Source organism: Anas platyrhynchos, chromosome 1 (assembly GCF_047663525.1).
Source record: "Anas platyrhynchos isolate ZD024472 breed Pekin duck chromosome 1, IASCAAS_PekinDuck_T2T, whole genome shotgun sequence".
NCBI lineage: Eukaryota > Metazoa > Chordata > Aves > Anseriformes > Anatidae > Anas > Anas platyrhynchos.
This window is the reverse complement of record NC_092587.1, coordinates 3,566,346-3,592,368: the sequence shown is the minus strand read 5'-3', so window position 1 is coordinate 3,592,368 and position 26,023 is coordinate 3,566,346. Positions and strand designations below refer to the sequence as shown.

Below are 26,023 nucleotides of genomic sequence, written 5' to 3'. Positions count from 1 at the left end.
GCTGTCTGTCACATGTTCATTTCTTTCACTCCCGAGCATGCAGCATGCTGCATTTATTCCCTCCAGCAGTTTTCCCCTAGGGCTTGCATTGAGGTGGTGCTTCTGTGTCTCCCTGGTTCGTTGAGAGCGGGGTTGCTGTCTGCAGTGCTCAGCTTTTCCAGGTGTGGAAGTACTAGCAGTAGACGTGCCTGGTAGAAAAATCTGTCTCGTGTTGCGCTGGCTGGCAGGTGGACGCTTTCTCCTTGTCAGATTTGATGTGAATAATCCTGGTTCTTGTAATCATGTCCCTTCTTGGAGGTTGGAGAGCTCTGCATCTCTTAAGCAACTTAGAGAAATGTGCTGTAGTTTGTTTTTTCAGTCCTTTTTTTGTCCCAGCAAGTACAGAAGCAAGTATTTTTGGTAACAGGCTATGGATAACTTAGTTAGGAGAGTCTTCAAGGAGCACGGTTAAGTTTCCTCACCGCTTCTGAGTGACAGAATAATATGCATGGGCATATTTATATTGCTTTCTTTTAAACTAGCACCGGGCTAGCTGAAGTTAAATGTCAGCTTGTGCATCTCCCATTGCTCTGTTTATCCTTAATGATTTTGCTTGACTTTGAATACATTAACCTTCCTTCCCTCATCCTTTTGCGATTCTTTTTGCTGTCTTCAGCTTTTGTACCCGTTTAAAGCTCTATCACCTCCCAGCAAGCACCCTTTGGAGAGAAGTGCTATCTATCCCGAGACACTGAGGCTGCATCCCGTTCATGCTGTAAGCTGACAGAACTTTGCCTAACTGGGTCAATCCAACCCCTGCTCAGGACAGCGTGTCCCCTGGCGCTGGTGCTCGTGCTGCCACGTGGCGAACCAGGTCAGGGAGCTGATCCAGCTAGGATGGGGGAGAGGGCAGGAAAACCCCTCTGTTTGCCACAAAAAGAACCTGAAACTGCAGCTGAGTTTGTCCCAAGTTATACCAGATGACTGTAAATCAAGTAACTGGATGTATTTGGTACCAAACAGCTGGGTCCTTCTTCTCCTTGGTAGGATGGAATAATTTTTTTCAGTCTCCAGCTCTTTCTCATACAGCATCACTGCCATCTGCTCCCTGTGGCCCTCCATGGTTACCTGTCCTTGCTCCATCCTGCACGTCTCTGAAGCTCAGTTTGAAAGAAGCTCGTCTGCACTCAGCGTTTTGCCTTTTTTTAGCAGCTTCGTTGTGAAATCTCAGGAACTTGCAGCTGAATCTGGAGGATGTGAGGTGTTCTCGTGGCTGAACTCCTCTCCGGCGCGGTGTTCTCTTAAAAGCAGGTTAACTTTAGTCCTGCGTCCGCCGAGTGCAGTGGAGTTCAAGTGTAGAGTTAATCGAGGTACACAGATCCTTAAATTATCCCTGAAATGGTTCGAAGAGCAAACTGTTCTGTGACAGGCTGGACGTGAATATGTGAACTCCTGACCTCCCGCTGTTCTGAGAGCTCGTAGCCTTAAAGGAACAAACAGCAGTGCCCTGAGGTTGACGGAGATGCTGCTTGCTCCACGCAGCCTAAAATCCTGATTGTAGAGGCCGATATTTGCTGCGGTAGGTATTAAAGAAGTGAGAAGTGATGCATCTCTTGCAGGCTATTTCCATAGGCTTAGTCATGTAGAAAAAGTGTAGGTGGTCAAGAATTAGCGCTAGCAGAGCTAAACTCTTGTTCTTTTGCATTGCTAATGATGAACGCTGTCTTCCACCTCACGTCACCAGATGATTTCTTTTGAGAGCTCAGTGGCAGGCAGCCACACTTTTCCCGCAGATTCTTTTGACTTGTGCATTACACTTAGAAAATGGGCAAATGGAAACTCTGGCAGCTGCCTGACTTCCTCTCAAAAATAAAAAGGTTCCCTAAACCTCAGCTGGTTCACAGACTTGGTTCAAATGCTTAAAATTTGGATTCATTCCTATAGCTTTCAAGCAGCCTATATTATTGAAGGGAAAAAAAATCTGCTTAATATTCCTACAGAGAGCATGCGGCGTGCAAATCACTTGGTGGACTGTTTGCAACTACTGTAAACACAGAAAGCTGCCTGAAATGGATTGAAGATCGGGTAGGTTTGCTGCCTATTAGTATTCCAGGGACCGAGGTGTTCTTTCTGGCAGTTCATGTTCGCATGAGATGTGTACGGGGCTGACTTCTCAACAGATAGAGCGACGAACCAGGAGATGTGAGGTAAAACCTGCAGGCTCAAATGTCTCCCCAGACTTGGGATATATGGGAACAGCTGTATTCTCCTGGAAGTAATTGACATTGACGCTTTAATTTTTACCTTCAAATACTGTTGGATTCACGTCTGAGAAAGTATAGACACTGACTGCTGCTTTTGTAGTACTGGGCTATATGGAAGGGAGAAGCTTGCTAGGAATCTGAAGCCTGTGTAGGTAGATCGTAGGGTTTGCTTAGAAGAAGTGTATCTTTTAGGAGAGCGAACCTGGATCCTGCTTCATTTTCCGGAAGATGTAAACATGAGGTGATGTGACAGCTTTTGAGGCTTGAAAAATTCATGCATTTCCTTGTTGTGCCCACGTCTTGTGGAAGTTACCTAGAGGCTGGACTCTTACCTGGCATCCTCTTTGTTTTCTGCTTCAGATTTTGTTTGGAAGCATCAACAAAACAAACAGAAAACACCAAACCAGAAGTCATGGGCTAAACATTACTCTGAAGTTTTTCACGCCATTAGCCATAAAGTGAATAGAATTCAGTAACCCCCTCCGGAGGCATGTGTTGTCTGAAGTGAAACCTAATACAACTTTTACCTGTTCCAGATCAGCTTCACCAAGTCAAATATTTTTGTCTGCAATGTTTGCTTTAATCCTTTCTAGGTAACGTGTAATTGGCTGACAAAATAAAACCTTCACTTATCAGGGAGGTAGAATTTACTAGGCCTTAACTGCTGTGAACTTGGTGTTGTCACAAGCAAAATGCGTCACAACTCACTGCGAAGTGTTTGAAAATAGTACAAAACAAAAGTTGTCTGGCTGCAATTTTACAGAGTAAACATGGACATTGAAATGAGAGACCTCAGAGGCTAAGGGAGTGACTTCCTTTAAAGACTGGAGCTTACCACGTTTTCTACAGTGGAGCTGAAATTTATTTTAAACTACCGATTCATTGGAAACAGCTGACAGACATGAACAGGCTTAGTTCTGATCTTCAGTGCCTTGTAGAAGCTTTGGAGACTTTTTGGTCAGCAGTGCTATCCTGGCAAGAAGCAGAAGGAGTGCACTCGAATAGGTCTGGCATCAGACACAGAATCCACCTCGAAATCCTCCTTTTTTTTCCCCCTGTGGTGTCGGACAGGTGGTGATTCAGCTTCCAAAACAAGCCGCCTCTGGTTTGCGGTGCAAGTGGAATGAATGTGGAACGGCTCCCAGCAGAAAGAAACATTTCTGGGAAGCAAGCTGGAGTGCTTCCAAACCAACATCCCATGGAAGACAAGAAGCATTATTAAAAGAGGCTGAAGGCACAGTAGGGGAGAAGTGTCATATCTTGACAAGTGCAGCCTGTGGGTGTTGAGCATGGGAGAGAGGTTAAATCACCCTTTCGGATCCTATGTGGTGTAATTCATCCTCTTGAGCTATTTATGTCCAATTATCCATTGGCTGCTTTGGGGATGAGTACAGCTTTGCATTCCGTCTTGAAGACCCAACTCTAATGATAACCAAAAGGCTGAATTTCTATCTAGGTTTGTGGCTAGAAAAATCTGAGTCAGTGTGGGGTTTCTTACAGTGCATACATTTGTTCTGTTGGAAGTTGGCTCTCGTGAATCAGAACTCACGAAACCTCAAGTTTAAAGCCTCTCGAGTCCTGTCCCAGCTCTGCAAGTCCTGAAGAAGTCAGAGTAAGAGCCCTAGTCTTAAAACCAAAACAAGCCCTCCTACATATGCTGAGCAAACTTTTGGCTTTCCTCAATTACCTAATGCTAGGGGAGAGCTGCTGTTTTTGGCTGCAAGGCAGGTGAAACTCTGCCCTGCTTTCACAGCGTATTGGATCTGAACAACTTGCAGAGCTGAGTTGATGAAAGTTGAAAGCACTTTTGTATTTTGAGACCGAATTCAATACCTTTCAGGAGCTCCTGAGTGCCTTTACTTTGCTATTAGATGGTCTTTAAATAGGGTATTCATCTTCTCCCAGGAAATCATTGCAGGCTTGGGTTTAATTAAAACCTGGATTTCAGTCACAGAATCATACAATAGAAGGGACCTTAAAAATCATCCAATTCCACAACCCCGCCATGGGCAGGGACCCAAACACCTATAACCATCATGAATAACCATCATGACAAACTACAGGATAGCAGGAAATGCTTTAAAACATTCTCTGAATGTTGTGTCATGCTTGGAAAAGATTCTTACCTTTTGGTAAATAAATAGGTACGAATGCACTAAGGAATTTTCTTTCTTCATCTGTGTGCTCACCAAGGGATTTTGTGTAAATAAATGGAGGCGTTCATGATCTGTTACATTCTTACCTCAAAGCCACAATTACTGGGGTTGGAAGAACTGAGAAATATCATATACAACTAAATAATTTCATTTTTCCTTTCTTCATTTTCCATTTCTTCACAGAATCACAGAATTCAGTGATTCCGTGATTCTTTTTTTGTGGAACGTACAACTGATTCCTGAACTAGTTTGTTGGGTCCTATCCTGCTAAATTGTGAATCTCATTACGTCATTACATGATTTAAATCATTAAATCATTACGTGATTTAGGGCTTTTGAACTCATCCTATATCTGAGTGAGCAGCCAGTGTGCCATGTGCTGTTTTACTAAAAAGTTGTGCAAATCTGACATCGGAGTTGTGAATTGATCTGTGTTAGTTACCGTAGCATGCTGCTGTAAAACTGACTGTCTGAACTCACTTTTTTATTTGATTACTGTATGACAAGTGTGTGTAGTGCATTTATAAAGAGCTTGTGTCTTGATATGGTGGAATATAGGCAAGTGAGGGCTCAAGGAAAGCTGTGATCGAGGGACTGGCCCTTAGGAAGCTAAGGGTTTGTTATGCATGCAGAAAGTTAGGAGGTTTGTCTTCTTGGAGTCATCTGAAGGCTGATAGCAACAGGTTCCCCAAGCTCCTGCTCTGCTCTTTCCAGACTGAAGGGCAGTCCTGGAGAATCTGGGTGTTGTGAATCCCCTCTTCAAAAAAAATTAAACATTTGTATAGTAGACCGATGACATACACAGATCAGAATTAAGAAATGACCTCTGGATGCTGGAAAAAAAATGTGTGGTAGGTGTACAGAGGGAGAGGAAGGCACATGGGGAATGTGGATAGGGTGCTGCAATTAATGCTTCTTACAGAAATGCTGCAGTTGGCATATCTGGCCAGTGACCTAATGGTGCTTTGGTTTAATTGCTTAAGTCTCTGAAAAGAATGTAAACTAATACTTTGTTTTTCATCCGCTGCTTGGTTGTCTCATGTTGTAGCATTTAAACAACCTGCTTTTCTTCCCTTTTCTTCTTGGATGAAGCTCCAGAGATAGTGCCTCACCTAGTTTCAACTTGACGCGTACTAGAAAGGTTGAATTTTACATGCACTGGCAACTTCTCTTTCCCTTAAGTGAGGGGGTGGGATTCTAATCTGAATTAAATACACCACACTGGAGATTTATGGATAATTGGCGTCACCTGACAGGCAAACAGGGTAATTCTTGATTGATCTAGTAATATGTATTCTTTTTATTATAGTGCTTACACATTTAGTTCATTATTGAGTTTAACAAACTAAATGATGTCTGTAGAGAATTTATTTAAAATGAAGACTTTGGAGAAGCATACTGGATTGAGTGTGGCTGAAATAACCTGCTTTAAAAGTGAGTTTTTGCTATACTGGAAGCATGAATGTTTTATACAGCGGAAATTTTGTTTTGCAGATGGTTTATTCAATCAGTACATCAGTCAACAGGAATACAAACCTCGCTGGGGGCAAATTATCCCCAAAAGCACTAAAGGTAAGGATATTTCTTAAGATATAACCCTCGTACTGCTAGTTCTATCGTGTTCCTTTTTTGATACAGAGCAAGAAAGCCTCCTGTCTGACAGCTGTTCAGGCGAAAGTTTTGCCATTTGTGAAGTTGGTGAAAAGCAGCCTGGTCTCAGGCTGAGCAAGGAACACAACAGGAATGCTAGCTGTAACTTTAAGCATAGCTAATCAGTTCAAAAACGAAACTAAGAATGTAGGTTAAGCATAAGAACAGTTAGCTGTGAGACTGGATTTAATGCATGGCGTCATCTTAAAGGGCAACGTACAGCTAAGAGTGGTAAATGCTATATCTGAACATGGAGTACTTTAAATTTGAGACATCTCATGAAATCTTTGCCTATCATTCAGTAAATTCTGCAATTTAGGTTTATCTCCGGTGTTCTCTGCCTTGAAAAAGCGTCTTGTAACAGCAGCCTTGACTACAAAGTACAAAAATCGCTGTCATATATCAACCCTAGTATTCAAAGTGACAATCACCAAACGTGGAGGCCCGTACCCAAACCTCTTGGGAAGGGTTATCTATGACTGCAAGTAGATTTCTCTTCCAGCAGAACGCGGGTTGTCTTTCTAATGTTGCTTCCCACGGGTGATGCCTGTCCTGAATGTTTAAGAAATTTAAAGTGCTTGGGAAGCTGCTTTAATTGGACAGTCGGAATTCCCTTATGTGAGAATAAATAATTGGTGCAAAGCTAACAACTCTTCTGTATCCATACCATTAGCTCTTTGCTTCCATCCCTTGGGTATGGGGCCGTGTCATTTGAGTATTTGTTCTCACTCATCTGCCTTCAGGCAGCTCTGGGTGAGAGAAGAAAGGGGAGCAAAAGATTCCGTGTCCCTGGCACTGGAGAGCTTCAGAGAGAGCTCAGACCTCATTTGTGGGGACCTGCATGCTTCAGGAGCTCCTGAGCAAGGCTCGCAGAATTGCAGTGTGGCACTGTATTCAATTTAGCTCTCTCTGATACAAGCCAAACTGAATATTTTTGTATTGCACGGAAGAATGCTACCTGGAGAAAGCTTTGTTAGTGTTTAAATGGCAAGCTGTTAAGTTGCTCTGCTTTTTTATAGTACTTAAGTTATTATATATTAAGCTGTATATTTTTAATGTAGAGTCTTATTATGGACCAACACTCTCTCCTTCCTCTTTTTTTTTTTTTTAACAAGGTGATGGGGAAGACAGCCGACCAGGGATGAGAGGAGGCCATCAGATGGTTATAGATGTTCAGACCGGTGAGTAGTTGCTGGGTTTCTTAACTAACTTAATTACTTAATGAGATATTCTTCATATAAATGTGCAAAAGTGTTCTTCAGGGAATGTCTTAATTTAAATTTGAGGTAAAATTGCACTTTTTAGTAGTTATATTAAATACTGTGCTTTCATTTCTACTCCAGCTGCTTTTCCCACCCACTTCTTCCTGCTCGTTCTCCTTTAGGCCTGTTTCGCTAAGAAACCAAGAACAATTGGTTTTAATTCTTGTTGTTCTTCCTCTTCTTTTTGAGCAGATGCTTAGACAAGAGGAAAGAAATTAGGGATGATTATTTCCCTTATCTATTACATATTGCGTGCTTTGGAATAGCACTCAAGCAATAGAACTGATGTGTTGAAACATTCATTCTGTTTTGGTTAGGGTGGCTTCTACCTTCCGCTATTTTTGTGCAAGAAACCATTTAAATATAAATTATTTGAGGCTTTTTATGGAAATGCTTTCTATAGCAGTTTAAAGAATGGTTCAGCTTCTGTTTCAAAGAGCCCACAAAGAGAGGAAAGGGGGGTATAGGTAACAATTCTGCCGGATATTTTATTTCATAATTTTCCATAGCTTTGTCTTGCTTTTATTTAATCAGATTTTTGGTACATTATACTGTACTAAAGTAATCTTTCAGTTATGCATCCCTGCTTGCATCTTTTCTAAGCAAAGGATTTGTATGATTAAAGCAACTTTCCTTAGGTAAGGAGAAACAAGATCAGGGTCGTCAGTAACAAAAAGGTGTCACTGGGGGAGCTGGCACAAGCACTACTGTGGCCATATCTGTTGTGGTCATATGGAAAGGGATTGAAGCATGTGACAAAACCTTCAAGAGTAATTTGCTAAGTCATAGTGAACAAGCAAAAATGCAGCAGTAGCTGCAGTCTTTGGCTTTTACTCCGAATGTAGTTACTGAGCTAGAGAAAGCACCCGAGTTATTTTGTAGATGAAAGCAAACTTTTTCGGTGGAAGAGATTCATTAGAATAAAATGCTGCTGGAGGACTGCTGGTGTTTGCCTGCAAAAGAAGCTGTGAACGCTCCCTAGTGGTCCTGGTGAATAAGTAGCAGTGTTTGACGGGTGTGCTGAAGTAAGAGGAGGCATGTGAACTTGGCAAGGGGCAGTCCTTTAGACCTGCTGAAAGCCATACAGCTGTGATAGCGTGTCTTCATTTCAAATTGGTTTGTTTAAGTCTTAGCAAGCATATCATCTCTGCCTTAGACTTAGGTTTTCACTCCGCTCTAATAAGGCAGTAAAAAACCATTGATAATTAACTTTTTTTTTTTTTTGACTTAAAACTGGCTGGAGAGCACGTACAGAAGGAGTCCCAATGCTTCAGAACTGGATCTCTCTCTGACATCAGTCCTCTCCTGCTGCAGCTCTCTCCAGTGGAGGCAGGATACCTTCCTTCAGAAAGTTTTGCAGTGGGATATTTGGGAGATTGCCCTTAGTTTTGCTTTCAGGCCCACTGAGGCTTGTAAAAGCTCGTATGTTATTGAAATTAAAAGGTTTGCCATGAAATTCAGCTTACGGACAGGCCAAGGGGAGTTCTTGGTGCTGTTTGAATCCTTAAACCCAGCTGCTGCTGACTGCTTGAGTTTTCCTTTTGAACGTAGGCAGCGTTTAATGAGACCATGGGATTTGGCCAGCTATGTCAGGATGTGTTTTGCAGACTGGAGCTGGTCTCCCTGGTCAGTCTCGAGCAAATCTAGTATTAATGGAAAAAGGAGCAGCAGCATGCTCAAAGAAATCATCCCTTCCTTACCCACACGCTTGTTGAGCTGTATTCTCAGAGGAGGTGAAGTAGTAGTTCACTTTGTATTCCTCATTAGATCGGGGAAGTCCTTTTTCAGAAATTACTCTTTTCCTCAACTTTAATCCTCTGTAAGCAAACGCAACAAAATCAGACTCATGAGGAGGCTCTGCTGTTTCATATCACATAGAACAGATTCTGGAAGCAAACTTTAATCTCCAATGTCAAGCCCTGCTGTAGCTCTGGATATAACTGCAGAAGGTTCTGCTTTTTGATTAACCTCAAAGAAATATGAGCCAGTTGTTACTGATTACAATGACAAACGTTTATTTTTACTAGGTTTTGTATAGAACTGAGCCTGCCAGATGCACGTGTTAGTGTCAGGATAGGGAGATGGGTTGGTAAGTAGTTGAGTTACATCTCAGGTTACTGATAGCCAGTTGAGTCACCACATCTCTTGTTTATGCTCTATAAGTTTCAGGCAGAATATAGTTTAATTTCTCCTTAACTGCCTTTTAGCATGTCTTATCTTCCCATTAGGAGAGGCCGAAAGTAACTAAAAGAGCAGTTAAGGCATCTCTGCTGGCAAACAGTGACTTGTGGTGGTGTAGCTGGTTTCTGTCTGATGTTCACGCACTTAATACTCACTGCAGCTGTCTTGGAATAAGCACAGTGCTCTTTGTGCTTTGAAAAACCTCTGTAGCATATGGAAACGAGGGCACAGGCATTTTCGGATGCGGAACTGAGAAGGCAGCTTGTTGTTGTCCCATGTCAAAAATGTGGTAATCATTAATTCTCACAATTTTTTCCAGGCTTTTGTTTGCATTAGCGCTCAGACTGGAATGACCCTGGGTGGCGGAATTAGGAAGCTGTTCTTGGTATGCCTATAGAGAAACGTTTACAAAGAGGCATTCCTACTTACAGTTGGAAACCGCTGGTGTGTACATTAAGGCTCTGGGCTGTAAATGAAAACAGAAGATTTATGCTTCTGCTTTGCCTGCAAGGCGCATGCCTCGTGTAGCTCACTATAGGAGGCTGGGGAGTTTCCTGCACTCTTTTACGAGGAAGGAGACGTGTTAGGGTAGTCACAGCCCTAAACAAAAAAGCATCCCCAAAACACCCAAAGTGAAAACAACTCTGAAGCTGTACAAGGGCATTCTGTGTTAAGTGAGCTGGATGTCTGTCATGAAAACCTCCAATTTATGTAGGTCCTGGTGAAATGCCCAAGCACTAAAGGGCAGGCTCGTACAGCACAGTGCTTTACGGATGCATTAAGTGCTGATAGAATGATTGCCCAAATGCAGTTTTGGAAAAAGGTCTAGGTGTCTGTCTAGCATTGAACTTTGATTATCACAATGCTGATTATGCCCCCTCAGGCCTTTCTGCAGTTCAGATATGATGTGTTATGAAATGCCAAGCCCTACCCTGGAAGAAGGTGGGAATGGGTAAGCAGACTGCCCCATTCATGCTTTTAAGGAATACCATCTGTATTTCAGAGGAATATCCATACTGGATTTCAGATGTCTGGTTTATAATTCCATAGTTAAAGTGGGTTTTTTCCTCCTCTCTTGTAGAGCAAGTATAATTTTATATGAATGATAGTGTAGTCCCTAAGGCCACATAATTTGTTTGGGTAACAGAACGATGTTTTTAGGATTTGAAAAGAAAATAAACGAGTATGAAAGTTATTCTATTTAAAAGAGACTCTTCCGTGGTATATTCTAATTTTTTTTCAAGGTTCATCTTTATTTCATTTAGATAAAGCCTTTGTATGTTTTCTGACTAGCCCGTTAGAAGTAATAGCTAAGCAACCAGTATGACTTTTGTCTGCATTTCTCCTAGCTATGGCAACTGAAACATTTTCTGAAGGAAAATATTAGCGAAGCGATCTTTATCAGTGTTTGTGCTACCTCTGTTCGGTCTCTGAAGTGAAACTAATTTGTGATTTCAGATGTACATTATTTCCCCTTTCCCTTTTGTGAGGAATTCTGCTCGCTTCATTATGTTAGATAAGTGAAAAGAAATCTGTAGGCTGGAAACAGTGGGAGATTGAAAACGGTGGGCATGGTATGCCCGTGGTCTACGTGGAGATGGTGAGACTGGCCCAAAAGAAGCACAGAGAGATAAAAAAGACGAAGTGAGAGCAGCAGACACGAGAAAAAGATGCTGTTTTGCCTGAGGAAAACACTGCTATCCATAAGATATTTTATTTAAAGACAGGGCTTGTGTACAAGATGAAGAGATCTCCGAAACAAAACACAGATGGCTTGTAAGCTCTGAAACACAAACAGCTGCTGCATCCTGGAGGTTACTCAACTTCATGGGGCTTTTGCGTTTGGGAAGACTTTGTCTGCGTTGTGTGCCTACCCAGACCAGCCTGAGCCTGAAAAAAAAATTCATCCAGCCAGCATCTGCACTGAACAGTGATTCAGAAACCGAGTGACAAAGGTTGGAAAAGCCCTTCAAGATCTGGTCCAACCATCCCCCTACCACCAATGTCACCCACTAAGCCATGTCCCCAAGCACCACGTCCAACCTTTCCTTGAACACCCCCAGGGACGGTGACTCCACCACCTCCCTGGCAACCTGTCCCAGTGCCTGTCTGGCTGTGCACTTGTTCTGAGCATTCCCTTACATGTGCAGCTTGCAGATAACTAAAGCTGTGCTCACTACAGGAGGTGCCATCCTTTAGTGGAAGGCTTTTCAGGTGCCTTGCACCCAGCTTTCTTGGGACAAGTCCTCCAGATCTAGGAACGCTGAGAATGCTGATTCTCAAGTGCACCCTTGGCAAGTTTGGGATGATAGCAAACCATGGAGGGGGCTGATAATAAACTGGAGGATGGGACTGTAATCAGGGGCTGGAGGAGAGAGCTTCTGTCGGAGGCTTAGCAGAAGCAGGGCTAGCAGGTTGGGGCATGATGATTTCCCTCGACGTGGTACTTGTCTGGCTGCCTATGTAGTGCTGTGGTACAATAAAGGTGATCTGAAACTCAGTCCAGTGAAAGGATGGTTGGGGCTGGAGCACCTGATGTATAAGGAGATGCTCAGGGAGCTGGTTTGGTTCAGCTTGTGGAAGAAAAGATTCAAAGGAGAACTTGTCTTCAACTAGCTGGTGGAAGAGTGTAGAGGAGATGGATGCTCATTTTTGGGGATGTAAAGGGATAGGATGAGGGGCAGTGGATACAAATTGCACGAAGGGAAATTCCAGTTAGATAACACAAAAAAAAATCATAATGAAGATGGTCAGTAATTGGAGCAGGGGTCCAGATATTCTGAAATATCCATCCTTGGAGCATAGCTGAATGTGTCTGTGCATCTGCTCTACTCCAAGGGGTTGGGGAGAGAACTCTTGGACTAGATGGCTTCCAGAGCTCTTCGCATATGAAGTAATTTTGAACCTGCAGAGGACTGTTTGGCACGCACATGGAAATACCATGTGGTCTGGGGGATTTAACAGGGATTGGAGGAAGGCTTCTTAATCTACTCTTCTGAAAAATGGAACTTGCAGAGAGGCCGTCAGGAAATAGGTTAATTTTTTTCTCTGATACTTTGAGGGTTGCTCCAGTACCTTCCAGTCTTTTGGGGAGTAAGGAAAGAAGAATTCAGACACTCCAGAAACATTTCTGGCTGAACAAGCAGTTGAGAAATTTTCTTCGAACGCATTTAATTCAAAGTGTTGGATTTTTTGCTCAACAAGGAATGTGCAGGAGATAAGGCTACGATGCTGGAGGAGAACTGGTAACAGCTTTGGGTAGACATAACTGCTTTCATGTTTTTCTTGTTGCCTTGCAGGTAGATCTGAAAATTCTTCCAGTCTGTCCTTAAAGCAGAAGAGAGGCTTGCTTTAATAAAGCAATATCAATATTTCTGTGTTACATAGTACTTGGGTACAAGGCAGAATCTCTTCTCTGAAGAGAGGGATGCCCTGCTTGCATCTCGAGTTCCCTAGTGCTACCGAAGTAGAAATAATTACATCGATGGGAGACTGATGTTTCCCCTCAAGCTTCACACTCCTGCTGCCTCTGAGTTTGTGCTCTATTCCCTCTCTCTGCCCGTCCTCCTCTTTGAGCATGTGCTGATAACGTTGTTGAGATGTTGTGGAAATGCATGGGAATACTGGACGTGTACTCTGGTTCCATCCTGGTGGGTGATTTGCTTGAAGAGCGAACAGGTTACCCTTTCCACAAAATCTGTTGAAAAACAGAGTGGGAGGTATGATGCTGGTAGTGGAACAGAGCAAAGTTCAAATCTGATTTTGGAGGGGAAAGAGAAAAACACTGATTTTTCCTTATACTTTGGGAGAAGAGTTATGAACTTCAGAAGAACTCTGGAGAAGCTATTTACCTGGCATTACCAGCAGCAGATGAATATATTAAGAAACGTTCCTGTAAAAATACAGAAACTTGCCTTAAAACTGTATGTAACTCTGTAATAAGATTCACAACAATAGTCATTCTGGATCTAGGTAGTGGTGGAGCCTTTCTTCATCTAGACTGTGTTTTTATATCAAGATGAAAGATAAACTTGGTACGCAGTCCATGTACCCTCATGTGTTGCTCTTGGACTCTGGGGATGCTCACGGTTCACCCTATAAATATATGATTCTTCTCCTTTTTTGGTGCTTACATGCCACTTAGTTCAGCCAGCTTGGTTTAGGTAACTTAAAATCTGAGTTTTCATGAAATTCATTCAGGTTTGCTATTAAATTTCATCCGAGACGACAAAGCCTTTGCAGGCAGGCATGACGTTTTGGCAAGGCCCCAGTAGGATACTTAGCTGGTGCCAAATCTTTTATTTTCCTCGGCTATCAATGAAGCTGTTGTGGTAATGTGGGTTTTGTGAGCTGTGAGAATTTATGCGCACAAAGGGACCTGCTCTTTGCAGGGAACACTGGGAGCCCTGAGTCCAGGAGGAAGGGTAATTAAAGTTAATGAACCAGGGTAACCTTTCCATGGTGATGACCACTATCCTGATGGTAGGTGAGGGTCAGGGACCATTCCCGTTTTATAATCGCACTTCTAGCTCTGCTCTTTAATTGGGGTTGGATTAAAAATTGGCCGTTACCTTCATAATAGAACTGGCTTGCGGATTTTTAAAGGAGTTTTTCAAAGCTTTGCAAGTCTCCAGTGGCTTGTTCTTCTTGGACTTGGTTGTATGTTGGGTTTTAATGCAGTCTGAAGACGCAGTATTTTTAATATTCGAGACCAGATAGTGAAGTTTCAATAATGGAAGTGGCTTAGTCATCTCTCAATGTCAGAACAGAGACTTCTTCCTTAGATGCTTCCCATGTTCGGGGCTTCATCTAGTTTGATCAGCAAGTCAGGGAAGCCTTTGAACTTGGTGTGCTTGGAGTGGTTATGAGTTTAAGGTAACGTGCTCAAGGGATAGGCCTGTACTGCTGAATTACGTCTGTTACTGTTCTACTGGCAGGCTTTTGTGGCATCAGGTAAATTACATTATGCAAGCTATTCCCCTTGAAGAGGATTTTATAGTCGAAGTAAATTTTCCTTTATAAGGGATTGACTAAACAGAAAAGCTTTGTGGCTGCTCTCTCAGAAGTTTTCTTGGGTTGTAAGTTTTGCATCAATCAGGGACCAAACTGCGATTTCACTGACAAAGACTAATAATGCATGGCATCCGAAATGTTAAATGCTGTTAATTTGCCTGTCTTGATTTTTAATCACAAAGCTGTGGATTTGATTGCCTTGTAAGTAAAAGTAGAAATAGAAAATGATTCTTCAAGAGTTGGTAGTATATCAGTCCTGAAAACTTCCAATACTGAAAATCAACACTTCTTTTTGTCCTGGTGACTGGTTCCAGTCAAAGAGGAACAGTACTTTGTAAGAATTGGTTTCACTTTCTTTTCTGATGGTCATTAAGACCTACAGTCTATTTGTCTCAATTGTTTTTTAGGTATTAACCTGTTTAGAGGCATTCTCTTTATTTAAAATAAAGAAAAAACTAATGTGTTCTTTTTTTTTCTTTTAATTAGAAACTGTTTATTTGTTTGGTGGCTGGGATGGAACTCAAGACCTGGCTGACTTTTGGGCATATAGCGTGAAGGAAAACCAGTGGACTTGTATATCCAGAGATACCGAGAAAGAGGCAAGTTCTATGTCCATTCTGATAATAATATATGCGTTATTGTTCAGAAAAACGTCATGCTTCTAAGTGCTCGTATTGATATATAGCGTGCTGAAAGAACCACAAAAATCGGACCATAAAGTTTTGAAGACTTTTGAAATGCTCACCCTGGGAAAATGTGAAATGGATGTGAATTTGAAGTGTTAAGCCTTTCCCCTCCAGTAATCATTATTTCTCAAAAGCAGACTGATCAACCAAAATCAGCTCAGTGATTAAAACATGAGTTTAATAATTTGATAGGACTGAACAACCAGACTGCTGAATAAACATTTCAGACCTGATTTGGTGCTGAGCTTCAGAAGCTAAAAAAGAATTTATTTCTGTCAAAAATGTGAGTAGAAATAGCTAGGAGTTAGAAATGAAGAGAACAGAGGGTAACTGCCAGAGGCCACACAATCCTGAGAGTTTTTGTGGCATTCAAGCAGTTTTCCTTGGCCTCCTTCACTTGCTATTTGACGTATGAAACCTCTGAAATTAATGTAGCTTGGGTTATAGGAGGTAACAAAAAAAGTTCAGAACCTTTGGCTCATGTAATTCACATTACTATATGCTGTGAAATGTTAAAATTTCCTGTGGTTATTGTGTTCCAAGTTCGTTATTTGTTTGTCAGAGCATAACTTAAGGAAATTCCTGCAGACTCCTCCTGAAAGTCTGAAAAGTTTGAGATTCCACTACTTTTTGACAGATAAATTCAGGAGTTGATTTCCCCAACTATTTGAAAAAGGCATAAACATGTCTTCCCATTTGAATTTTTCCACGTTCTCGTCACTAGCTTATTTTATGAGCTTCTGTGCTAGATTAAATAACACTTGAATATTGCCATTTTTTTTCCTGGCAAAGGTGTTTAGAGGTTGTAATCAAGTAGGACAAATAGCATGAGCTGAAAATCTCTCAGTGTAAGGCACTTTCCTAGCCTTTAAACCTGTTTGTCATGCACATACTGTTTTCAACATCCTTTACAAAATGGGCTATAACAAAACTGAATGTGATATTCTAGTATCTATCTTCATATTGCTATATAAAGGTAAAATTGTCCTTATGTTTCATATCCTTGTGAGTAAATTTTTTTTACTCTTTTCATCACTGCTCACAGCTTTGTCATTCTCATGGCTCCTCGCTTGTTTGGTGATAAGATGCTGAAGTTGGATTTGGTCGTTCAGGGTCCAGCTGTGTAGGCTGGGCTTGTGTTGCCTCTGTTTACATCTGGAGCTGTGGGTTTCACTTGACGAGAAGTTCTCACCTAATGGGTAACATCCCTAGGATAACAAAGGCTGTATGTGACATAATTACAAGGAAATTGGGACTTTACCACATGTTGACAAAAGAGATTAAGATAAAGCTAGACCTTCCTTTGCTCCAGAAAGTAAAGAACCAGCAATATTAAAAACGAACAAAACCAATTTTAACTGTCTCATCTTTTTCTTTCCTTCTTGCTTTGTGTACCTACCTAGCGTGTACGTTTGTCTCAGGGTGCAACGTAATAGGACCTTCCTGTGTAAAAGGCTGACCGTGCTTTCTCCCTGCCTGCACCAGGGTGGGTAGTTCTGGCGTTTCTTTAAGGGATTCATTTTCTTTTTTTTTTTTTTTGTGGGATCCTTTCTTATCCGGTTGAGCTTCTGTAGAGCTTGGGAGGCCTGGCTGGGATGCAAGGCATCAAGCAGTGCCAGAAACAGCGTATGTTTTCTCCAAGTTCCTCATGCCTGACTCTAGCAGGGTAATGCTGGGATGGGAACGAAGGAATACAAAAAAGGACAGCTATGGAGGAGACACAGATTTTGGAAGGAAAAAAATTAAAAAGTGCGATGGCAGGTCCAGAAACTCAAGTGGAAGGTGGAAGGGTCTTGGACTGAGAGGAAGCAAGGTAGGAGAATTAAGAAAAATGAAGGTTGAATTAAATGCATGGGTAACTTTGAAAAATTGATGTCCTTCCTAGAGGAAAGTGGGAGGAAAGTGTGTAGATTTAGAAATGGAGTTCCAGAAAGGTTTTAGGTGTGGATACAGTCTTTGGTAGATGTCAGAAGGCGGACTACTGAGGCATAGTCCAGGATTTTGGTGACTTACTAAGGTACTGTGAACTGGCTGCTGCTAGCACTTAGAGCAGTCCAGCAGTATTTTTTGTTTTAATTAGATCTGGATAAAACTTGATTTAGAAATGAAAAGGTCAATCTCAAATGGAGAAGTAAATTCAAAAACAAAGACTCCAGATGTTTCTCTAATAGGAACATCAACTGTTCACAAACAATTTGCTAAAAGGAAATGTCTGTTGACATGGAATTTCTGAAAATATTCAAAGTAGATTCCAGTAGAGCTTCGTCTTGTTTTTGTGTTATATTGTGTTTGTTCTACTTCTTGCTTTTTTTTTTTTTGTTCTAATTAATCAGTGACACTGGTGAAATTAGCCACTGAATAATTAAGCTTGGACAAGAGCATAATACGGTAGAAGTTGCATCTTATCCAGCGTCGTCTTAAGGGTAACACAGAGCAACATTTTGGGCTAAAGGGACTGATAGCTTCTGTTGCGATGCCAGATTATCATCGTCTTCCCCTTGGCATTGCGTTACGAAGCTTGTGGTGACCTTTTAGTAAACCGTGTTGTTGCTGTTTTTCGGAATTTGCTAGCGAGTTGGAGAAATGTTTCTTTGTCACCTTAAATTGCATTTGTGATTTTTAACAGTTCAACTACCAATGCTAATTTTCCATAGCCGTTATATCGGAAAAATGCTCACAGCACTACTGGAAGAACTGATCACCCACGTTCTTTGTTATTTTTAAATAAGTGTTAAGGACTCGAGCGTGGTGTTGGGTTGAACTACCAGTATACACATCGCAGCTGCCGATGGACAAACGGACCTGACTTTGACCTTCCCCACCATCCCTCCAGAGTATGGAGCCAGCAAGGCTTCTGCAGGCCTTGTCAAGTCCTCCTCTACGACTGCACCCTTCCAAGGGAGGTACACCGTGACATTTTAACTGGCCCCACAACTTCTGTCTCCTCCTCGGAGTGCTTGGGCATGCAACAGCTCTACAAATCAGTTGGCACGAGGCATGGCCAAAATACATGAAGCCTAAGAGCCTCTAAGAGTTTGTACTCTGGACTGAGTGGAATGTTCTGACAAATGCTGTTGTCTCCAGGGTTTGTTAGTGGTTGTAGATTAGTAGACCTTTTCAGGATTTGGGAATAAATAGCTTTGAGAAAACAAACATTGTCATTCTTCGGGCATTTTGGTCCTAGGCCAGTGTCAATTAATAGAGAAACTTAATGTGCATGTTTTGGTGTCTAATATTTCTAGTTTCCAAGCAGTAATTTGCTTTTGGAAAGGGTAATTCAGTGAAAGTCAGTACAGGAGAACAGTTGAAGTGGGTGGGTGACTGTAGGAAAAACTTAATTTGGAGTAAATTACTAATTACGTGGACTTACAGGATCAAAATGCTGAGAGATGCTTACGGCTTTGGAGATTTGATAAAGGAGAATCTAGAAGCACGATAGTAGGCATTTTGTATGTCACTGTTATTCCTGTGCCTTGTTTCAGTACTTCCTAGATACCAGAAGAGATGAAGGATCTTCCTTCAAACATTTTTATTGTGCAGATTAGTAGCTTGTTGTGCATGGTATGTTGACTCATCCGCATTTTGGCTTTCTTAGGCTCGCACACAAGCTCTGTGAAGGATGTGGAAATTGCATAGATGGCTTAGGTGACACTATTTCCCAAACTTTTAAGTGTTTCTTGTCTAAGACTCTTAGGTAGCAGACAAGGTCTTTTCAGGGGTTAATTGGTTAAGAGGAGAAATCATTTCTCACAATGAAGGAAAGCGTAGGTCAACAAGTGCCTGCTGTTCAGGAGGTTCAAAGTGATCCAGAAAATCGGCATATGCTAAGGTGACAATTTGCTGCTGACATCAAATGCTTTTCCAGGATACTGACAATAAAAGCTGACAAAGGTAGAAAGATCTTAGGGTAGTGAGAGCCAGGGTGAATTTCATCTGCTGTTGTGTTTCCAGTTAAATTTTTGATGGTGTATGGATGCACTGCTTTACGTTTGTTGACATAGTTGCATTTACCCAAAGTTTCTGATGTCATATTACCACACAAGCATTTGATGCATTTGGAAATGTTTCTGACACCTGATTTTTTTTATTTTTTTTTTTGTGGAGTGGCGTGATGCTCAAATACATCAGTTCATCCATGTAAAGCTTTTACTCTCTGCTGTTTTGAAGTGTAGAACTTGAATTAGTCTCAAATATTGACTCCTTCCTGCAGATGGTGATGTAGTTTGGAAGATGCTTTGAGCAACTTGAGGATTTTCTGTTTTGAATACTGTAATGTTTACGGGCTTGAGATCTAATGCACCGAATCTGCCATATCCGAGTAGTTCCAGTTGTACAGATGCTCGGTTGTACGAGATGCCTGGTACTGCAGGAGCACATAGGGAGAAAGCAGCTGTCCCAAAAAGCCCGCAATAGAAACTTGGATCCTGCGGGTATACCTCTGAGCCAACTTCCTAAACAGTGTAAATGCCTACAAAATTAGGGACAAAGAAGGCAGATGCTGAAGTGAACCCAATGAAACGTGTTCTAGGCTGATCCTAAATATTCCTGTTTTATTTCTTCCCCCCTGCTTAGAAGGATAATGATATAAAAATGTTCTAGCCTGTATTCGTTCTCCTAAATGTCAGAGAAACTTTTAGATACGTCTGACTGGCTTCTCCACTGCTTTCCACATAGGTAGCTTAAAACAAAAAGACCCTATTCAAGAGTTTCTTATTTTCAGAATTTTTAAATGCTTTCCACTTTTAAAGGTGACTTTTTGTTTATGCTAGCATGTGTGACTAAGAGCTCTGTCCTCTTAGCTCTTATTTATTTGTCTTTTAACTGGCATTTTTATAAAAAGAAAAGATAATCCTTATTTTAAAACAGCTCAGAGCCTTAAGGTATTCAGTTCCATTGCTAAGTGCCTGTAGTTCTTGCTTCCAGCATGCAAAAAGTGCAGAAAACCGGCCAAACTTGAGTTATTCCTAACACCAGATGTTTCATGTGTGGAGGTCCCTTTCGGATTTTGAAGCCAGCCTTGTAGAGAAGGGAGTACTTAAATAAATGCATTATGCACGGTGTTCTGAAGGCTGCGAAATTTTGGCAGTCTTGGGGCTTGCCTGTGCCAGTCTTCAGATTATACGTGGACTTCCAAAGCATCGTGAAGCCTTCAGTTGCAAAGTTCGTGGCTTGCAAAGCGAAGAACTACTTCTAAACCTTGGAGTAACGTCTCCTGAATAGCTGATCTGTGGCATTTGTGCTGTGGTTAAAAACAAAACAAAGCCCACCACGGTGACTACCTTACAATGGGCTTACTGGGCTGATTCCCTTATCTGGAATTTCACTTTTATAGCTGTATTAGGACGGTGTTGCATCATCCAGTCCCTTGTGGATTACCGATGAGGCACGATGCAGAGATGTGCTAGGGAATGCATCTTGGGGAAGATTACACGTTTTCAAACTGCTTTAAGTATTACAGAACTTTCAGGTAGTAAGGACTTAGTAAAGTGAAGGATATTGATCTTAAGAAATGTTGATTTACATCCTTTTGGGTTTTAATGACACTAAAATATGCAGCTGTAAGACAAAAGCCAGCTTGAACCCTGTGTTCCCCATTGACTGCATGTGGAAAAAAAGATTTAAACAATGATTTTAAATAGAGGAAGGTGGGAGGTAGGCGTGCTCTCTTGCCAACAAGGTGAAAGTAACTTCATACACCAGTCAACTTTGCCTTGGGAGTACTCTTATTTCAGCTAGCAGCCTGAGAAAGGCTTCTGTTACATTAACACTCCTCAAGCTGTACAAACACGGGAATCTCTAAAGAAATATCACTTTTTATCCCAGTGTGGTAACATAGGGGAAACGTTCTCAAGTAGCATCACAGATGCATCCTTAGCTAAATCATCTGGGTAATTACGTATTTGAAAATCTGGTTGGTTTTTATGGTTCTTGCTGCTAAGAATGGGCATGGTTCTGCCACCAGGTTCCGAAGATGATTAGGACTTAAACTTTCTGGACTGTCTGTACAGCAAATATTGGCTGAAAGGATGGATAGCACATGGATATGTTGAGCTTTTGGACTTGAAAGCGTTCAGTATGTTTAGTAGAAGAAATTGAAGAAACCTTGTTCCTGAAGCCGTGACAGAACAGAGACTAGCGGTGTGCTGCCCTCAGTGGTAACCGATGCATTCCTGCAGCTGGAAAACCAAATTGTGTTCTGAGAGGAGCTGAAAGGTGATAGAACAAAAATTTCCCAAGCTGCATCTTTCCTCAGCTGTCACTTAGTTCAAAAGAAGGCACGGCCATCTTCACAGTGCTGTCTTTAACATAAAGCAGACTATTTATATGTATTTTTCTTTGCATGTTGTTATACAGCCTTCATCTGTTCGCTGTTAAACCCTACTTAGTACCTGTACCCTTGGATGGCAGTCTCTCAGCCATGAGTTAGCTTGAGGGGAAAATTATACAGCCACTTCAGTGACGTTTTAACACATCTACGTACGAGCTACTCTTTTGTCCTCTCCTTAAGACTGTCTTCACTTTCTCAGAAAGGTCTGAGAGCCTGTGGCTGTCATAAACTGCTTAGGCTGACAAGTTCATATTGATCTATCACCAGCTTTTCAAAGATAATTATAATAAAAGAACAAACCTCTTATTTCTAGCCCTGCCATGTCCTTGTGAACGGGGGGAAACTGTTAACATGTCTCATGTTTTTGGTTAAACAGTCGGTAAATGACTAGTTAAAGGATCTTCAGCCTCCCTGCCTGTGGGTCTGCAGCTCTGCTGAATAATTTGCATCCATAGAAGAATCCTTCCCTTGGCTGGACTTTCTTTTTTGCGAACCTTTGTTACGGGTAATGAGAGGACAGCGTGAACTTAGGATGCGTTTGAACATGACCTCATTCAACATCCTGCAATTGTTAATGGTTAGTGAAATTCAGCACACGAGGGATGTTGTCCTGAGGGCCCGGCTCTCGGAGCTGGTGAAAGCTCTGCTTCTCTGGTAGGTCGTCTGTTTTATTTCAGCAGTGTTACTGAAAGCAACGCTGAGCAGATAATGTGTAACAAACCTACAGTTTGCTTGTTAAAATTTAATAAACTGCAGTTTTTACTACTCACATTTCACCACTGTGAGCAGCGCTTGGTTTGCAGGTAAATTGTGGCTTTTGTTAGGAGTAGCACAGTAGTGTCCTTCCATTGCAAGGTTGTTTTCTAGAAAGGTATTGCTTCTTTCACCTGTTAGCACTTGAATCACGTAGGCTGGATGACATTTTTGACTGTAAACTGGAGCTTAAGCAGGACTTTTATACATGTTCTTGCGAGCTGCTTCATAGAAATGAATGAATTATTATTGCTTGTTCTTTGTGTGCTTGAATTTGTTTCTTTTTTGCTTTTTAACATTCCTAGAAATTCTCTTGGTCATAAGATGATGTGGTCTGCTGTAACGTGAGGTTATGCAGTGCTGGAAGTCCTTGATGATAGCTGGGCATGTGAGTGAGCCAGGTGAGAGCACGCTGCTCAGACTGACTCAGGACCATGGCTCCCTGCATGGGCAGTGTCGCAGCTACAGGTTGCCAAAGTTGTTCTGCGCAGTAGCTAAACCCATGCCATACAGCTGTCAAAACAGGATATCCGTGCTTCGGATAATCCATGAGCCAGTTTATAGGGCATGTTTTATTTCTTCGGAGTTGGATTAATCAGGGTTCATCGGAAGCCGATAGGTCGCATGCCAGTTTGTTTGCTTTCTGCAGACACCCTGCCCTTAGTTATTCCTTCAAGCAGGCCTGCCAGGAGACTAATTTTTAACAGGTAATTTCATGGGAGGAGAACACGAGGTTCTGCTCATTTTCATAGCCACGTTCCTGTGCTGCACTGAGCCTCTGTGCTCATCCGTGCTGTAATGAACCTGCGCTGATCCCTGCGGGATGGAGCAGGCAGCCTGAGTCAATTCTTCCGCAGGGCAGGAGGGGTTGGCCTGCCCACGGGTCACCAAATCCCACTCACCCCTGTTTTAAGGGTCACGCCGCGCATCTCTGAGCTTAATCATTTGATTTATAAGCTCATTGAACCGCCTTTCAAAAATAGCACGCGGGAGCGTTTAATTGCGCTTTAAGCGAAGAAAGTCTCTTTAGGGAACGTTTAGCTTGAGGCTGTGTAGTCTCAGCACTGACTATCCCAAATGTGTACATGCTTCGGGGAAAAAAAAGCTTAATCTTGTTTAATTTTTTTTTCCCCATTTAAAGTGAGCGGAAGAGATGAATCAAAACGCTGTGCTAAAAGCTGCCTCTGACTTTAATCTGCTCCATCATGTCTGAGTCAGATGCCCAGAAAGGACTTTGCAACTAAATCTATTTAGTTGCATTGCTATAGGAGGGGGTGCTCGTAAGCAGATTAGCCATAGCTCAAATACTATGTCAACTGTCTGACTGACGGAGAGCTTCCTTGTCTTAGCTGAGACTCCATTTATTAATAGCCAGCTATTTGCAAATACTTGTCAGAATCTTCCTGGTATCCAAGCCTAATATTTGTCATAACAAACTTTACTTTGTGTGAAGCGTGATGTAGATCCGTGTCTTCCCGACACTGGTCAGAGTTTTTAAGTGTTGTGCTTCTTAGCCAGGTTCTGATCCACTTAATACATTTCCCAAAATATTTATTGGCAGAACATATGTAACTCGTGTACTCTCAAAGAATCTTCTTTATGGCTGGCACAGCAACTATAAAATCAAATTGGAATATCCCTTATCCCCTATAAATAGGGGCAAGAGTAGCTTAAGGTTAAAGTGAAGCCGAGTGGCTGCCAACCTAGCATAGCTGTTAGCTTCATTGCTCCTTAAAGCTTTTGCTTAAGGCGAACTTATAGAGTAATTGAATGAATGGAGTGCACATTGAACGTCCAGGATTATTTTTTTTTTTTTTGGAGCTCTCTTGTGCTCCTAAACATTTGAGATCCCAGTTGAATCCTTCTCTTCATTTGAAGCAAAGTTTGAAGGTTGGATTTGGAGTCTAGTGGTGGAGCTGTCAAGCCATGGATATGAAATGAGACCCAGCACTGATTTCTGCCACCATATGGGGTGGGGAAGGGTGGCTGGGGTGTGCTGTTCGTGGGAGGCTCTCACACCCTATAGGAACCATCACAGACAGCACCCACCCGTGGGGTGCTCGTGTGCCGGGCTCTGCTGCGTGCCTTGGCACTGGTGGCATGTGCTCAGTCATGGTACGGGCGTTCAGAGCAATACGTCAGCCTCCACTCACTTTATCTCATGTTTTGGGCTGATGGGCAACGCAGATGCCCTGTGTTACCATAAAAAGCACTGGATTTATTCATTTGATAGGTTTCTGGCATCTGAAGTTATGAGGGACTTAAAATGCCTTCTGTGAGCAACTAAAGGGTGAGGGTTTCTTTTTGTTTTGCATTTCTTTTGTGTGGCTGTAGCTGTTTCTCTCGCTGAATTCAGCGCTCATCTGAAGTAAAGCAAATCCTTTTGAGCTACTGCTTCGATTAAACATTTGGGGAGTACGTGTCACCTGAACGCCGGCATCGTTAAAGCACTAAGAAACATCTTAAGAAGCGTATAGACTTGATTGAATGCCAGGGCTAACATGCAATTCCTTTTATTTTCACCATCGTGGAGAACTTTCTCCTTTTTTTGGGGTGGTGCTGGGGGAGGAGGAAATGGCTTATCCTCTGCATCTGCTGAGATGCACGCTGAAGCTGGAAAATGAGCCCAATTAATCTCTGCAGTTGTGTGTAGGCAGGAGGGACTATTTGTTGCATGACAGCCTGCTCTCAGAACGGGAAACAAAGTAGGTTGTTTGTGTCTTTATATGTCCTCGTCCCAGTTTGCTTTAGGACAAGAGCATTTACCTCATGACGCTTATTTTTGAACTTTATACTGGAGGCAGTGTTCACATTCCATTCAGTCTTTTAAAGCACCAAGAAGGGAGAATTAGTCAGCTGTTCTTTGTTTTTATTTCCCTGACTCTTGAACGGGGTCCAGGCTCGCTCCTGAGGTTTTTCATCTGGATCGGTCTGAATAAAACAGATTTTCTTGCAACCGAAAACCCTTTATTTGCAAAAGGTTATGATAACTGAGAGAAGCCAAACTCCCCGAGTTTTTTTTGTTCGGGGGGTGGGCAGTGGAGGTGGCTTCCCGCAGTCCTCTTCGGGTTCAAGCGGGTTTGTAGGACATTTATTTAAAACACGAAACAGACAAATAAAAGCTATCATGTTTGTGCCTTAGCAGAGCATGCCAGGATGCTGTTGCTAAGATGATGCATGGTGGTTCTGGCATAAATAGTTATTTGAGCAGGCCCTACCCTGAGGAGTCCCAATCCTTTCTCTCCTGCATAGGAACAAATCAATTATTCTAAGGAGGCAGTGTTGTTTCTCCGTGCCGTTGTGTTGCTTTTTGAAAACGTTTTGTAAGTTAGTCCTTAAGTGGGATAATTGCTTTCAGCATTTGCAAGTTAAATGAAGAAAGCTCTAATTAGATTTTATAAAGTGGCTTAGCATGTTGAGAAGGCTTTTCATAAAGTATACTGTGTATGCGCTTGGCGTTGCACAATTGAATTTCGCGGAGGGCTGACGAAACCCAAAAATCCTATTTGGCCTCGGTTGTAACCTGGGCACTTAAAGGATTGCCAGGCTGTCTTAGGGCCTCCTAGCTAGACATACTGTTCCCTTCCCTACCCAAATCCTCCTCCAGGTGGTTTATCTCTTATTTTAGAGACTGGAGGAGTTGCAGTCGAGCCCAGCCTGCTAGAGGAGGAGCATTAGAGTAGGGAACAGGAGCTTGGCACCCCTTCAGAATGGTGCCTAGCGTTTAATCTGTCCTCGCTGTCATTATGCT

The 26,023-nt window shown here is 42.1% G+C and overlaps 1 protein-coding gene across 3 annotated transcripts in view; it reads left to right on the top strand.

The window, feature by feature from the left end:
• The window catches only part of MKLN1 (muskelin 1), a 94,069-nt gene that overhangs the window by 33,505 nt on the left and 34,541 nt on the right, over positions 1-26,023 (top strand). For all 3 annotated transcript variants that reach the window (XM_027461121.3, XM_021276509.4, XM_021276510.4), the window contains 3 exons: positions 5,894-5,971; positions 7,165-7,230; positions 14,992-15,104. In XM_027461121.3, coding sequence (XP_027316922.1) covers positions 5,894-5,971; positions 7,165-7,230; positions 14,992-15,104 — 257 coding nt within the window. The remainder of the gene's footprint in view (positions 1-5,893; positions 5,972-7,164; positions 7,231-14,991; positions 15,105-26,023) is intronic.